At 34.9% G+C, this 14636-nt stretch overlaps 2 protein-coding genes across 8 annotated transcripts in view; one reads left to right on the top strand and one right to left on the bottom strand.

Annotated features, from left to right (window-relative positions):
- Window positions 1–2109, top strand: part of LOC136415939 (ATP-dependent helicase brm-like) — a 28337-nt gene extending 26228 nt beyond the window's left edge. For 6 of the 7 annotated variants that reach the window (XM_066400856.1, XM_066400860.1, XM_066400859.1 and 3 more), the window contains 2 exons: window positions 34–201; window positions 270–2109. In XM_066400856.1, the coding sequence (XP_066256953.1) occupies window positions 34–201; window positions 270–425 (324 nt within the window). In that variant the 3' untranslated portion in view covers window positions 426–2109. The remainder of the gene's footprint in view (window positions 1–33; window positions 202–269) is intronic. The other variant, XM_066400858.1, reaches the window with a different exon arrangement.
- Window positions 2110–5031: 2922 nt separating this feature from the next.
- LOC136415986 (ATP-dependent helicase brm-like) lies at window positions 5032–13819 on the bottom strand. The gene is made up of 23 exons (XM_066400937.1): window positions 13703–13819; window positions 13219–13416; window positions 12865–12999; window positions 12597–12748; window positions 12333–12536; window positions 11956–12081; window positions 11529–11814; window positions 11064–11233; window positions 10188–10953; window positions 9907–10134; window positions 9452–9660; window positions 9011–9379; window positions 8648–8882; window positions 8271–8412; window positions 8049–8215; window positions 7842–7990; window positions 7426–7656; window positions 7204–7371; window positions 6910–7029; window positions 6633–6850; window positions 6236–6362; window positions 6068–6178; window positions 5032–5861 (listed from the first exon to the last, which is right to left on the bottom strand). Exons 2-23 carry the CDS (start codon window positions 13376–13378, stop codon window positions 5673–5675), a joined length of 4662 nt encoding a protein of 1553 aa, XP_066257034.1. The 5' UTR covers window positions 13379–13416; window positions 13703–13819; the 3' UTR covers window positions 5032–5672.
- Window positions 13820–14636: the final 817 nt, after the last annotated feature.

Genomic DNA, 14636 nt, shown 5'->3' with positions numbered 1-14636 from the left:
GACTTTATATTAAGTATTAAGTCAAAACTTTAGTACACAGAAATGGCTGACTTAGAACGTGACTTTATGCTGTTGTGCCAAAATGCACAAATTTACAACGAAGAAGCCTCGCTGATACACGAAGATAGTATTGTTCTACAGTCGGTTTTTACTAATGCCAAAGCAAGATTGGAGACTGATGGCGATGAAAAGCAACAAGAGGTAGATTGTCTTGGTAGAATTAAACCTTACTGAGGTTTTTTTTACTTCATTAATTTCTGGTTTATAAGGCAGACGACAAATCCGACACATCGACTAGTAAATCGGAGGCAGATGCCACTGTTAAAATGAAAATTAAGCTAGGAAAAGGTAAGAAATCATTGTCTTCAAAACGAAGGAAGAATGTCCGAAAGTACGGTTCTGAAGACGAAGAAAACGACAATTAAATATTAAATAAGTATTTTCGGCAGCTATAACACTCTTTTTTTTGGTTGACGGGAAATTAATGATAGTCACAATTTGGGGAATTAAAAATAATTGGAAATTTAGAGCAACCAAAACTAGAAACAGTTTTTAGCTGACGATATGTCTTTCTGCTCTTTCTCGATCTAAATGTTGTTCGAAATTTGGAGTAGGAATAGGTATTTAATGTCTTTTATGTATAGCAAGGAATTCTGCTTGGCAATATTACCGACTGTTTCAGTTGTTTCCATTAGAGAATCATCAAAATTCTATCTATCGTCATAACTAAAGACAGATTATTTTAACTGAAAGAACTGCGCATAAACGTCTTCAACAACAACTAGAAATCGAATATACCGAGTGTGACTTTAAGATTTGGTTAAGAAACTTAAAAACCTTGTAATTTCAATTTGAAATCACATTTGCAATAACAACCTTGAGATAAATATGAATTAGTATACTCAAAAAAAATTATCATATGCGGATAATAAGCTATGTCCTTGATAATTTCCTATTAGTACTTACGTTTGGTGCCATGAAATGGATGTGATTATTTTATAAGTTATTGCTCAATTTTTCACTCGCTTTGTCGACGAATAATAACAATTTTCAATCACAGTACCTAGTGCTTATACCGTTTTATGAAAACTTTTAATAATATTACAAAACCCGTTTTCTAAGGCAAGCATTCAAAATAACTTTAGAATTTTGCAGTTCAAGGGTGGTAATAATACTCTTTTAAACTACAATAAGGTGCAATAATCGTTTCGCGCTTTACGAGCCGTTTCTGAAAGTTTTCAATTTATGAGATGTGAGTTCGAAAAGCCTATTATATTATAAACAGAATTATTATACTAGAAGTATAATTTGTTGAGTTTCTGAATAACGCCAGCCAATTTGCATCTAAGTATAAAGTTATAAAATATAAATTTAATTTAGAACTAGTATCTTGTCCTGCAAGAATTTCCAATAGAAAATATTATATAGGTAGGTACTTCCCTAATACACGTGGGTAAAAACAAAAAATGATCCAATGTATTTCACTTAAAACGAGCCATCCCATGTGATTCAGTTAGGGTTAACTTTAAAACAAAATGTTGATACATATTTTGTTATGGTACTTAAGTATCACTTTCCCTCAAAACCTGTCGAAAAAAATGTAACACCAATACAAAACTTATCAAGATCGACAAACTTTTATTTCATAGGTGCTTGATATCATCTAACATTTTACAGTACTTACTACAATTGATGATTAACACAGCTTCATGTCTAATTTTTGTAACCGTTATTTTATCCATTCTTGAGAAAATTTGATCTGAAAACGAGAACAAGCATATGTCCAAATAAATATCGAAAAGTTAGAACTTTTCAGCCAACTTGCAACTTGAAAGTTTTAGTGAGATTTAAAGTGAAATCTTTTATTTAAAATGGAACGTACAGCATAATAGAATTAGAGAGAAAACTAAAGTAATTTGCAATGAAGGCATTAAAAACTTTCAGAATTGGTTTGTTTTTATTTTTATACTATTAGTTTTAGTGAAAAGTTACTTGGAAGGTTTTTAAAAACCAGACCGACTTATTTGGCTGTTATAATTGGGTTTAGCTCGATGTTTGTTGTAGTAGAATAGTGGTGTTTTATCCTATTAAATTTTCAACATCTCACAAGGGTATTTTATTGCTAATCCCGCTCCTCATACTACTACTACTACTATTGGATTTCAATTCAATCGCTAAAGGTACGATTTCCTCGGAAAGCGGTGCCGTTACGAAGCGACGGCTATAATACACACACTGATTTTTAATTTATATTATAAGTACAATAATTTAAATTTATCAATACTTCGTTATGAGTCTGTTTTCTCGGCCGCTGTTTACGATTTAAAGGAAGCGACGGATCACCCCGTATATCAATTTATTATAGGAAAAGGAATAAAACATCGCAATCGTATACATTTCCCTTTATTAGGAAGCGGAAAATGCATAGGTCCATTTGCCTACGCTGAGGTAGCAAGCTTTGTAAAGGCAATGATACAACTGTCAACGCAATGATGAAAAGGAAAGCGCATTGTCACTAAAAGTACCGCTGTGAGTGCCTAACGACTTTTAATGTTGCTTAAATCGTCTGACATGAGTCATCACAACTGACGATGAGTTTTGATACAGAAATGCGTCCTGAGAGGTGACACTCGAAATATCACATAATGTGGTTTCTTTTACCATTATATTAGCAATTATTATTATTGCCTTCACAAGGCCTCTTACACCAAAATAAATGAAAGGACCTATGCATTCTCCTTTTCATTTTTTCAGGCCAAGAAATCTATCTTTTTCTTGCTTATTAGGAAGCTACTACATCCCTGCAAAATACGATACGGAATACCTTATTATCTACTGTATCTTTGACCTTTACTGTATTAACATGTAAAACTAAGATTCCTATAGAGGATGGCCCAAACTGAAACATTTCAAGTTTGCTTATTAATATTTTTTTACATTTACTTCACTGATAAGGTAAGCTTATGAATAAAATCAATTTAATATTTGCATTTTTTTGAGAAACTAGTGAAATTTCAAGGCTTTATATACTCTAAAAGAGGCGACTGAATGTCTAAAATGAAGCATCAAGGTATAGGCATATTATTTTCTATTCCCATTTAAAATAATGGAAATTAGAAGGAAAAACACTAAAGTTTTTCCGCTGTTTTCCTGGCAGTCACGCCTTCCAATACGTTTTTGATGGACCACCCTATATACAAGAGAGTTATGATAACAGGACCATTACAGGCAGTGAATCGACCTCCGTTTAAGCCTTCTATGTGACATATTCTTGTTTTGTATATACGTTGCAACTTATCTATTTTGATTTTTGGAACACAAAATAGGTAATCACACAATAGAATATTACCCCAATAAGTGTAAAAAAAATATTAAATCGTATTGTCGCAACTCTCTTGTGTAGTATAGAAACCCTGGTAAAATTTTAAGTTTGGAATTTTTAGAATTTATGCATAAGTAGGTACAATGAATATGAACAATAAAATTATAAAATTGAAGTTTGCAAGCAGATCTGCTATGTGGCCGTTCGATTGGTTGCAATTAATTATTAGAAATAGATAGAGGATAAAATTTAGCATAAATAGTGTCAAGATAGAGCAAATAATTGAAGAAATTAAGCAGAAAATGAGATTTGGTTTTGAACTATGAATCAAAGATACAATATAAAGTAAACGAATAAAAATTTATCCATTTCTGGACGTAGTGAATGTAAAATCGTTTTCTGCAAGTGCAAAAGTGGGCTTTTTTCGCTCTACTTCTGCATAAAAGCTAAAGATTCCAAATTTAAACTATTTCTCGCAGAAAATAAATTTATTTACTTAAACTCCTGGTAAAACTGATGAACGCCTATAAACCAAAATAAACAGTTTTTTTTTAAGAAAATAGAAAAATAATTTGTAAGAGAAATACCATGGTTTACCGATGCCATCGACAAGTTAAATTTGGACTTCAATCCATATTATTGAGTCGTCAACATGGAATTGCATTTTAAATTATGTGCAACCAAAATATTAAAATTCAAAGCATTAAAATCAACGCTGCAATGGAATACTACTACAAATACAATGTGAAAAATAATTATTTCTGCTGAAATTCACTTTAAAGCAAATTTTAGTTGGACTTTTAAAGTAACAAATTCCATTAAAATAATTAGTCAAACTGCATAAAATGTGATTCTAATTCCATAGACTTTAGAACCGAATAAATAATTGTAAACGTTGTCGGGACAAGCCTTTGAGTGTTGGCTCAAACGCGAAGAACTTTTATTAAATATGAACTCTAATACTCCAGTAATCCTAGCATTGGTTTTTTAAAATGGGCCCACATTTGAACAAAACAATCCGAAAAACTAAAATTCGCACAGTGTGGCCTTTTCACCGAATCGAACTTAATGTGCTAAATTTTCTCCGAACAAACACTACTTGGAATAAACACAAACACAGATTTAGCCTTGAAAAATGATGATATAACTCATGTCATAAACCGTTATTTCTCAGCAGTTGAGATAAAGAATTTTCAGAGTGACTGTTGATTTTCATTTTTATATTAATTTTTTTCTAGATTTTCAAGACGCTGGCAGATTTGTCATCTAAACGGCAATACGGGTTTTCGTCATAATTCTTACTAAAAGGTGAATGTTATTCACAATTGAGAAAAATATGCAATTCCATCGCTCTATTAATCTTTACTTATATTTAAAGTGTTGACAAAAAAAATTAAAGAAAAAACCTTCCTAAGTTTTACTTATTTCCCCCTCAATATATTAAATTTATTTCCACTTGTAACAATTTAGACAACACCTTTAGAAAATCATGAAAAAATGCAACATGAAACGGTAGGAAATAAGATCAAATTTAATACATCACACATGCTGAATGTATCGAATTCTTGTTAGACGTGTTCATTTTATTTGTTTCTCAGTGCTATGCTAGTTGTATTCCTTCGGGCTAAATTACTCAATAGTGGACCCACCTTTATACCGTTACCGGACAGAGATAAGTAAAAATTACTTTATGCCCATTCTTTTATTAGACTTTTCTTTGATATTTTACCAAATATCCAATTTTTTAAATAAATTTTGACTCGATTTTGGGCGCAGAAATTTAAACATTAATTTGTTTTAACATTTTTTTGTTCCAACTAAAACTTGCTACTGACGTAGATTACATAAGGCTGTAGTGGCTAGGAACTTCAGCTAAGGCCTAATGATACTATTCCTAAATACTTATACGAGTTGGAAACGCTTAGGAAAATTATGGATTACTACAGAAATTTTGTCCGCTAATAAAAGAATGTTAATGAACAATAATTGATAATAATCAACCTAAAATTCACCTAAAATTATTAAATTACTAAAAAATTTGATTAATTTAATGATTGAATGAAGACAGAAAAGTAAAAGCTACGGTTCATCTGTAACACATTTTCTTATCAACTCTAAAACACTGAAACAGTTCCAAAGGGAACAAAACGAATAATTTTATATTTAAGATCAATTATAGTGGTAGCTGCTTTGTTAATAAATCCTTCAGTTCCATGAATGACTACACCTTGAACAGTGAAATTGCTAAAACGCCATTATTTTCTTGAGGATAGGAAACGTTAATTAAAAAATGTGAACGAGTTTGTGACAGAACCTAAAATACTTCACGTCTCACCCTTCAATTAAAATATTAATCATCATCATCCTCATCGGAAATGTATTTTTTCGCGCTTCTTTTCGGCCTTCCACGTTTCCTCTTTTCTTTTGGCTCTTTGCTAATTCGCTTCTTGGGTGTAGGGTCAACATCGTCGTCTGAGTCATTTTTGTCCTCGTCGTCCGAATTGTCAACTTCAATTTTGGCTCTTGCATTTGAAAATACCTTTGAAAAGAACATAAAATAAATTGACACACGACGTTGGATATGTCACCAATAACTGAAAATTCGGGTAAAAAATATGGATATTTAGAAAAATTAAGACATATAAATTTGGTGAAATTGCGTTTCTTAATTGTTAAGTTAGAATATGCTCCAAAAACAGTAACATTCAAAATGCTTTCGAAGCTTCCCAAAGTTTTTACACTTACCGACTGTAAAACGATACTGTCCTCGTGGATTAACGATGCTTCCTCATTAAAAATCTGAGCGTTTTGACATAGAAGCATAAAGTCTCGCTCCAAATCGCTGAAATCCGAGTACTGAAAACCAATAAATTCCGAAACACTCTCAAAAGAAATGTAAAAAGTGGGGCTTACTTTGCCATCATCAATATACATCATAATTTTATTGATGTCTATGGGTTTCTTGATGATGGAATAATATTCTGGATACTCCTTTCGATTGGGTAGTTTCATGAATTGGTCACTCAATTGTCGTTCATCTCTAAATAACAATCAGAAAGTTTAGCTATGGATGAGAATGCTTCAAACTAGGCAGCAATGTATTAATACGCAATTATAAGTAAACGGGATTTTATGTAGAATTTGTCGTCATATACCGGCAAATTTAAAAAATTGTATGTAATAATCGTGTCAGTATGAAAGTTAGACATAAAATGGTATATAATAGTCCGTGGACCTATAAAAAATTATCAGAAAAAAGTTCCCAATTATGATTGTTGATTCATGTACTTTCCTGAATTTTTCTACTCACCGGTCAGTATAATTTATAATAACGTTCATCAATTTCTTCATTTTCTTCTTCATTCTGGCCTCACTAGCCAAACCCGGAACCTTCCTTCTGCGTTTCACAGGCGCCTCCTCTTCATCCGAATCGTCCCTCTTCCTGCGTTTTCTCCCACCACGTCTCTTTTGCTTCAATTTTTCTTCTTCCTCCTCCTCTTCATCATAATCTCCATCTTCATCTATAGCCTACAAGAGAATTATTATAATTATTAAATGAATGGAGTTGCCCTAAAATCGTCATGTACTTTTAGCCATTCCTTTTCGGTTAAACTATCAGCATAATCTACTTCTTTCCTCTGCCTGGTGCCTCTACCCAAGAGAACATCGTCATCTTCAAACTTCCAGGTATCAACTTCATCATCATCCTACAAACATGGATTAAATCAGATTCAAGGTGCATGAATTCTTTTTGCCGAGTAATACAAGGAATAGTGTATAAGCGATACCTCTACAGATTTTACAGGACATTATTTCAACTGTTGATATTGAATAGAGATCGGCGGGTATATTCCGTATCACCTGGCACAAGAACAACTTACTTTCACCAACCAATCCGGCAGCTCATCTTCTTGGATCAACCTATTTTTAGCCGTTTTAAGTTCTTCAAGTTTTCTCTCCATATCCATTTTTTGAAATAGTTGAAACTCATCTTCATTTCTAGCAACCATCTGGTTCACAGTTTCATCATCGGGCACTTCATTTTCTTCCTAAAACCATCGAATATATTACTGGAAATAAGATTTAAAAGATCTTAGTCGAACCTCATCATCTGTGCCATCATTGTGCAAGATGCTCTGCAAAAACTGCTGTCGCTCGGTGCCCGTGGACTTTTGGTCAAACATACCGGCTTGAATTACTTTCTCGTCCATGGTTAATTTATAACGGGCAGCGGCTAGAATTCTCTCTTCAACAGAGTTGACTGTCATTAAGCGAAGCACGCGCACCTCGTTTTGCTGACCGATACGGTGGGCACGATCTTGGGCTTGCAAATCCTGTTAAGCAAATTCAATTTTGAACCGTAAAGGTATTAACTTGTTTTGTATAATTCATATCATATTGCGGGACCTCACTTTAGTCGCTCCGTAGAATCCTATTCAATACATAAAACTAAACATCCCCTCATAGTTGAAAATTCATTTGTTTTTCAAATCATAGTATGCATGAGACGTGGCATTACCTGATGCGGATTCCAATCTGAATCAAATATAACAACAGTGTCAGCTGTTTGCAAATTTAAACCCAATCCTCCAGCTCTGGTAGACAGTAAAAATAGGAAATATTCACTATTCTTATCGTTGAATTTCTTCAACAGATCGCCTCTATCCTCTGAAAATTATCAGAACAAATTTGTATTGACAGACATAGAGACAGACAACCATCTTACCAGCTTTGATGGTTCCATCCAAACGCAGATATTTAAATCCCCTCCAATTCAAATAGTCCTCCATAATGGTCATAAGCTGCGTCATTTGACAAAACAGCAATACTCGATGATTTGTTCTTTTAAGCTTAGGCAAAATTCTGTCGAGTAATTCAAACTTGCCGGAAGCTCTAACAATTTAAGTCACAAATTAATGGACGCTATAAGATATAGAAGGACAACTACCTGTAAGTGTCGGGCCCGCTCATAATACCACCAGGAATACCAACGTGCTCGCAATATTTCTCCTCAATGTTTTGAAACATAAAAGGGTGATTACAGAGCTTTCTTAGTTGGACGATAGTATTCATTAATGCTTTTGATCCTCCTATAAGAAAAAGCCAGTTAAGACATCGTGGAAGATATTGCCGTACTTCCAAACGTATGCGAGTTATATCAACGTGGAGAAATTTCGGTAATATGTACGTATCTTTTTGCATCCACTTAACGTTGATACAAAATTATTAATCTGAATTTAGTAAATATTTTTATTTTTAATATCGACATCAATTTATTCGGATGATAATTAACATTACTTAATATTATTATAATTTGTTTTTTACCTTTGCCCCTGGAGGCATGGCCTCTTTCAGAACCGTCTGTCAATAACACTCCTTTACTCTGCATGTGCTGATAAAGCACTCGTTGCAGCCCAGACATGTCACACTTGATAATATATTCTACCTTTTCAGGTAATTGAGATTCGACTTCCTTTTTCAAACGTCGCAACAAAAATGGCCGAAGCACTTTATGAAGACGACGAATGATGAGAATGGTTTCTTCTTCGTTCAGTTCCACCTAATGAAATTTTACGATATTTTGGCAATTATTTAAAATTATATTTTTCAAAGTAAATTTTCATAAATATTTTTATTAAATAGATTTTCAGAAATATAAGAATTTAAAAAATTTTAAGCTCCATTTACCTTTTCTCCCGTAGTGGCGAAAGGAGCATTAAACCACTGTTCGAAAGTGGAACAACTTTTGAAAATCGACGGCAATAAAAAGTTCAATAAGGCCCACAATTCCGGCAATTTGTTTTGCAGCGGAGTACCGGTGAGAAGTAAGCGATGGGGTGCCAAATAGTGAGTGTTCAAAACTTGAGTAAGTTTGCAATGATGATTCTTCATCCTGTGTCCTTCGTCGATGATCATGTACTTGAACGGAACTTTCGACAACACACTCTTGTCCTTTATAATGTATTCGTAGGTGGTTAAGAGAACGTTGAACTTGGCCGCGCGCATTTGGCTTTGAATCGTTCGACGAATACCTGGGGTTCCTTTATAGGCAATAATCTGTTCGAAAAAAAATATATCTCAGGTAAAATATAAGCAGAAAATATGTGGATCTTTTCGCTATTTCCTTACTTGCACAGATGGAGCCCACTTCTCAAATTCCAACATCCAATTCGACATTGTTGACAATGGTACGATAATCAAAAACGGCCCGTTCACTTTCTTCTTCTCCATCAGATAAGTGAGTAAAGCTATAGTTTGAATAGTTTTTCCTAGACCCATCTCGTCGGCCAAAATTCCATTCAAATTGTTGTTGTATAACGAAACCATCCATTCAAGACCTGAAGTTGAGAAAAAGTTAAACCTACCTTAATAGTGCATAGACTTAAAATGGAGTCCCATTGGGAAATAGAACAAAACTAATATTTTCTATAAAACTATTTTACATTTTAAAAGAAAATCGACATATTAATATGATTTACAAAAACATCAGACATTTAAAAACCTAAATTGTGATCTGAACAAAGCATTTTGACAAAAAATGCAGATTTATTTTTTGCTAATTGAGTCTTCGGATGCCAACTTACCTTTAACTTGATACTCTTTAAGCTTTCCATTGACTAAAATGGAAGCTTGTTCAGTTACAATCTCATGCACTGTATGGGCAATTGAATAATAAGTCTGTTCCTCTTTTGCGTTCCTTTGGTATTCGTCGTCTTCGACTTTCGCTTTCTTGATTATTCTCGTGCTCTCGTCTTCATCACCGTCTTCACCATTTCTTGATTTCGCGTCGTCATTTTCATCGTTTTCATCTTCTAAACAGATTAAATGTAAATTTTTCTGATTTTCTGGTTCCAAAAACACTTACCTTCATCGTCAGAATCTATCATTTCCCAACCCGGGTGTGCCTTCATCCATTCTGGCAAATCTCTGAATGTTGGCGCATTTTCTCCTTTCAGCTTCTTTCCTGTCGCAACCTCCATAACCGTGACTTTCCTATCCGGTTCAAGCATGCGTAGCTGGCGCTTCTTGCGTCTTTCCTCCTCTTTCTTTTTCTTCACTTGCTCGTCTTTGTGTTGCCGCACCATTTCAGTTAAACTGGCAATGTATTCATCAGTTTGGGATAAAAGGAATGCTAATCGTTTGTCTTTCTTTTGATCAATCAGTTTTCTGTACCCTTCTTCATCTTCAGCCATCAGCCTTCTCATACGTTCCTTTTCGATTCTTTCCTGCTCCTTCTTCTGTTCCCTCTCTGCATTAGCATGATAATTCAGTATTGCCTTATTAACTTTCGCAATCTTCGCCTGCGTTGCTTTATGGAATTCCCTGAATTCTTTGGCGTGCTGAAGCACAGAATTCAAGAATTCTTGGTTCTTTTGCCTGCGTTTTCTCTCGGCCTCCAATTTCTGTTGTTTCTCCAATTTTTCCGTGGCCCTGGCTTCTCTTAAACCCTGACGTTTCGTACGTTTGTACGCCTTAATATTTACTGCGGTTTCTAACGTGGTATCTCGTCTGATGCAACTGAGAATTTCACTTCGTAGTTGCCGTTGGAAGTTTAAACAACGGAGAGCTCGCAGCTCAATTTGAGCGTGAAGACGAAGCTTGTCACTTATGTCCGAAGGAAGATTACTCACCTGGCGAAATATTTTTATACAATGAACCATTATTAAAGTAGGCCAAAATCTAAATTTATTGTGAACGTGATTAAAATTTATATCACAAAATGATTAATAGATTCTCATACCTGCTCAATTCTAGCAGCTATTCGTGCAGCCACTCTATTTTCCCTCTCTTGCAACAGCACAATGGGATCAATACCGCATGGTTTAGGTAAAGTGGTAATCCTTGCTTGTTTGGTAGTTACTAACTGACTACCTGGTCTTTGTTGAGAAGGACCGGGTTTATTTTGATCTGCTAATATTTTTAAAAAAAATGGTATTTAGACATATGATATTCAAAGTATTCAAACATTATATATGAAGAGTCAATGGGAGATGATGAACCTCAGAATTTTAATTGTATCAAAACGTTATACAAATAAATGTGATCTTATTGAATTGTACTGCTTTATTTGAAGATACAATTCTGGTGCCAGAAATGTTTCTACCACATTCGTAAATGCGTTTTTGATAGCCGGTCGGACTTGAAGGACTGCTGTGGTTACGTTGTTTTACACATTGAGTGACTTTAATCAGAAAGTCTATCTTACCTGGAGCTTCCGATGCTCCCTGTGCAGGTTGGTCTCCGCTTTGACCTTGTTGAAAAGGGCTGGTCGGTGGAGTCGGAAATTGTCCAGTTCCATCCGGCCTTTTACCCTGTAGACCCATTAACACTTGGCTCGGAATCGGCTGATTCCGAGCCAGACACCTATAGGCCATAATTTGATTGCGAAGCTGATTCATTTGAAAGGAAGTAAATACTGCATTGGCTTGGGCTTGTGCCGTACGCGCTCGCAAAGCCAAGAGTTGAGAATATCTCTGATCATCTTGCATACCCTGTAAAATTTTTCTTGGTATTTACACTGTAAATTGTGCCAAAACTTGTATTTGTCAATGAATGTCTAAATATTATGCAACCTGTTCAACAAAAATATAACTAGCATAGTCTAAAACAACAGTAAAAACATCTCAATCAACCTTTTCCTCCATTGTATCAATCGCTTTTTGCAAGGCATTTAAGTTCTCAGACGACGGTCCTGGAGGTCTTGGTAGTTGTCCATGAGGACCTGGTGGGGGCTGCTGGGGTCCAGGAGAGGTTGGGTTCTTTAAAAAAAAAAGACATTTATTTGATATTTTTTTTGTTTTAGCAAGTTTGAGAAATAGTTGTATAGTGTAGAAATTATTCCCACTTCTGTTCATGATATATTAAAATCAATAATAAGTAATTGCTATATGTTTCTCATATAAAAGATATCTAAGACAATTAACATATAGAAAGCATGATTAAACAAAATAAAGTTGATGTTCATTTTTGTTGTGTTAATTTCTAAGCCTTAAATCAAGAAACTGTTTACCTGTCTACCCTGTGGTGGATATCCAGGATGACCTTGATAAGGCCCCTGTGGTGGCATTCCTGGATGAGGAGGTGCTCCAGCATGTTGAGAAGGGTGGCCTGGGTATTGACCAGGACCTGCCTGTGGATGAGGGGGATAGCCTTGAGGAGGCTGTCCTTGAGGTGGAATACCCTGGTGAGGTGCAGGATGTCCTTGTGGGGCGTGCTGTACAAAATATTGAAAATATGCAATCACATATTTGGACAGGTGCTAATATATACCGACCTGGGGATGACCACCTGGAGCACCTTGTGGAGGATGACCTTGTGGACCTTGTTGTGGTATATGACCCTGTGGAGGTGGGCCGTGACCTTGTGGGGGTAGACCATGACCCTGTGAGGGTGGAGGACCATGGCCTTGATGTTGTGGTGGCCATCCTATATGTACGAGTTTTTGAATATAGAAAACATTCAAAAAGTTTATTGATATTACATTATTTTATATTTTTTCATAATAATCAAAGTAACAACATGAATAAGTACAAAATTTGTACCTTGATGATTTTGTGGTGGAGGATATCCTTGTTGCTGGGCATGATGTGGTGGACCTTGTAATGCATGTGGTGGTACATGTGATGGTGGACCATCAGGAGGAGCATGACTAGGGTATCCACCATATTGTTGATGAGCTATACAATTATATGTCAATTTTTAAAAGTACTGAAACTCTCAAACTAAAACATTTTTTAATCCAGAAATGGAATTTTAGTGTACAATTTTAAGATACTTTCCCTCTCAGCTACTTAAGCCTATAAACTTAATGTTTTTCCTGAGATTTTTAAAACTTATTATAGAAGTAGATATTGCTAAATATCGTTTTACACTAATTTCTTTAGTAGTTTACTTACATGCATTTGGTGGTCCCTGTGGTGGAGGGGCTCCTTGAGGGTATGGACTTTGCGAAGGTGCTGGTGAAGGAGGAGCTGGACTGTGTGATGGCGGAACACCCATTGGACTGGGAGCTTGTGGAGGTGGCATTGGGCTGCTGGAAGGAGATGGACTAGCCATCGTCTATTTCACAGTGTGACTAATCCGACTAGTCCTGTCTAGCAATCATGAGAAGAATTGAGTATGGTCAATATTATGTTTTTGAGCAAATAAAAATTGAAATTCCATAAAACTATTTTTGCCACAAGGAGTTTTACACGAATGGAAATAATTTATTTCGAGTGATAAAAGAAACTTCTAAACTTCAGCCAAAAAGTTTTGTAACAGTGTTCAGCACCCCGCTACATAGTGCAACTACAGCATGGACTAGTATAGATTATGTCTATTAGTAATAATTGAATGGGGGGTGGCAAAACGAATGTGGGATATTGTTTAATTACTCACTTCACTTGCATTCGGTACGAACTATCCTCAAAGTATAAAGATATCCAAAAATCAGCAGTAAATTTTAGGAAAAAGCATTAGGGAAAGAGAAAACAGAAAACATCAAACAATATTTTATTTGATTTGACAATTGACGTTGCCTACGGTGTCGGTGTGTAGTAATCATAGCATGCTACTGTTATTTAAAGAGCCGTAATTCGAAATGTGGCAACGTCGATGCATCTAGTCGGCCACATTAGAATACTGATTTGCACGGCGCAGAGGCATAGATTGAGAATAATGAGACGTACAGAAGGGGTATATTTAAACCGGACTTATTCAACGTCTTAATTCTCGACTGCTCATCCTTTAGGTATGTATTAATTACTTAGTGCTTAGTATCTATAATTATTCATTATTTTAATTTAAAAAAAAACGATTGAAAATTTCAAATAAACTATGGAATTAAAGTGATTTTTCCAGCTTAATGGTTGCTTGGGAGTTTGAAAAACGTTGTGGTAAGTGAAACGCTTAGACTGATGTTATATTTTATGATAACTTGCAATGTTTAATGTCCGTTTTCTCAGCATTCACTAAGCTGGGTTTAAAACAGGTTAGTTCGGGTTAGTTTTAAACAACAGGTGTAAAACAGGCTTGGCATGAATTATCCCCTAGAAGATCTGATTTGCTCTCACCCCATTATGTGGATATAAACATTCTTTATAACTTGTGCAACTAAAGTGACTAAAATTCACTGTTTATTTCTTTACGAAGGGATTTGGAATCTTAATAAAAGAAGATAATTACAGAAGTTATATTAATTGTTTGGGAAGAATAAACTAGTTAAAACTTTTTAAGAGGTTAAGTTTCGGTTCATCCTTTACGTTTTCATAGTATTTTCTTAAGGATTCGGATGTCTGTTTTCCAAAATACATGTTATTTTGATAAAATGTAT

This window comes from Euwallacea similis, chromosome 21 (genome assembly GCF_039881205.1).
Source record: "Euwallacea similis isolate ESF13 chromosome 21, ESF131.1, whole genome shotgun sequence".
Lineage (NCBI taxonomy): Eukaryota > Metazoa > Arthropoda > Insecta > Coleoptera > Curculionidae > Euwallacea > Euwallacea similis.
The sequence above is the reverse complement of the archived record's forward strand: the minus strand, read 5'-3'. Positions and strand labels throughout refer to the sequence as shown.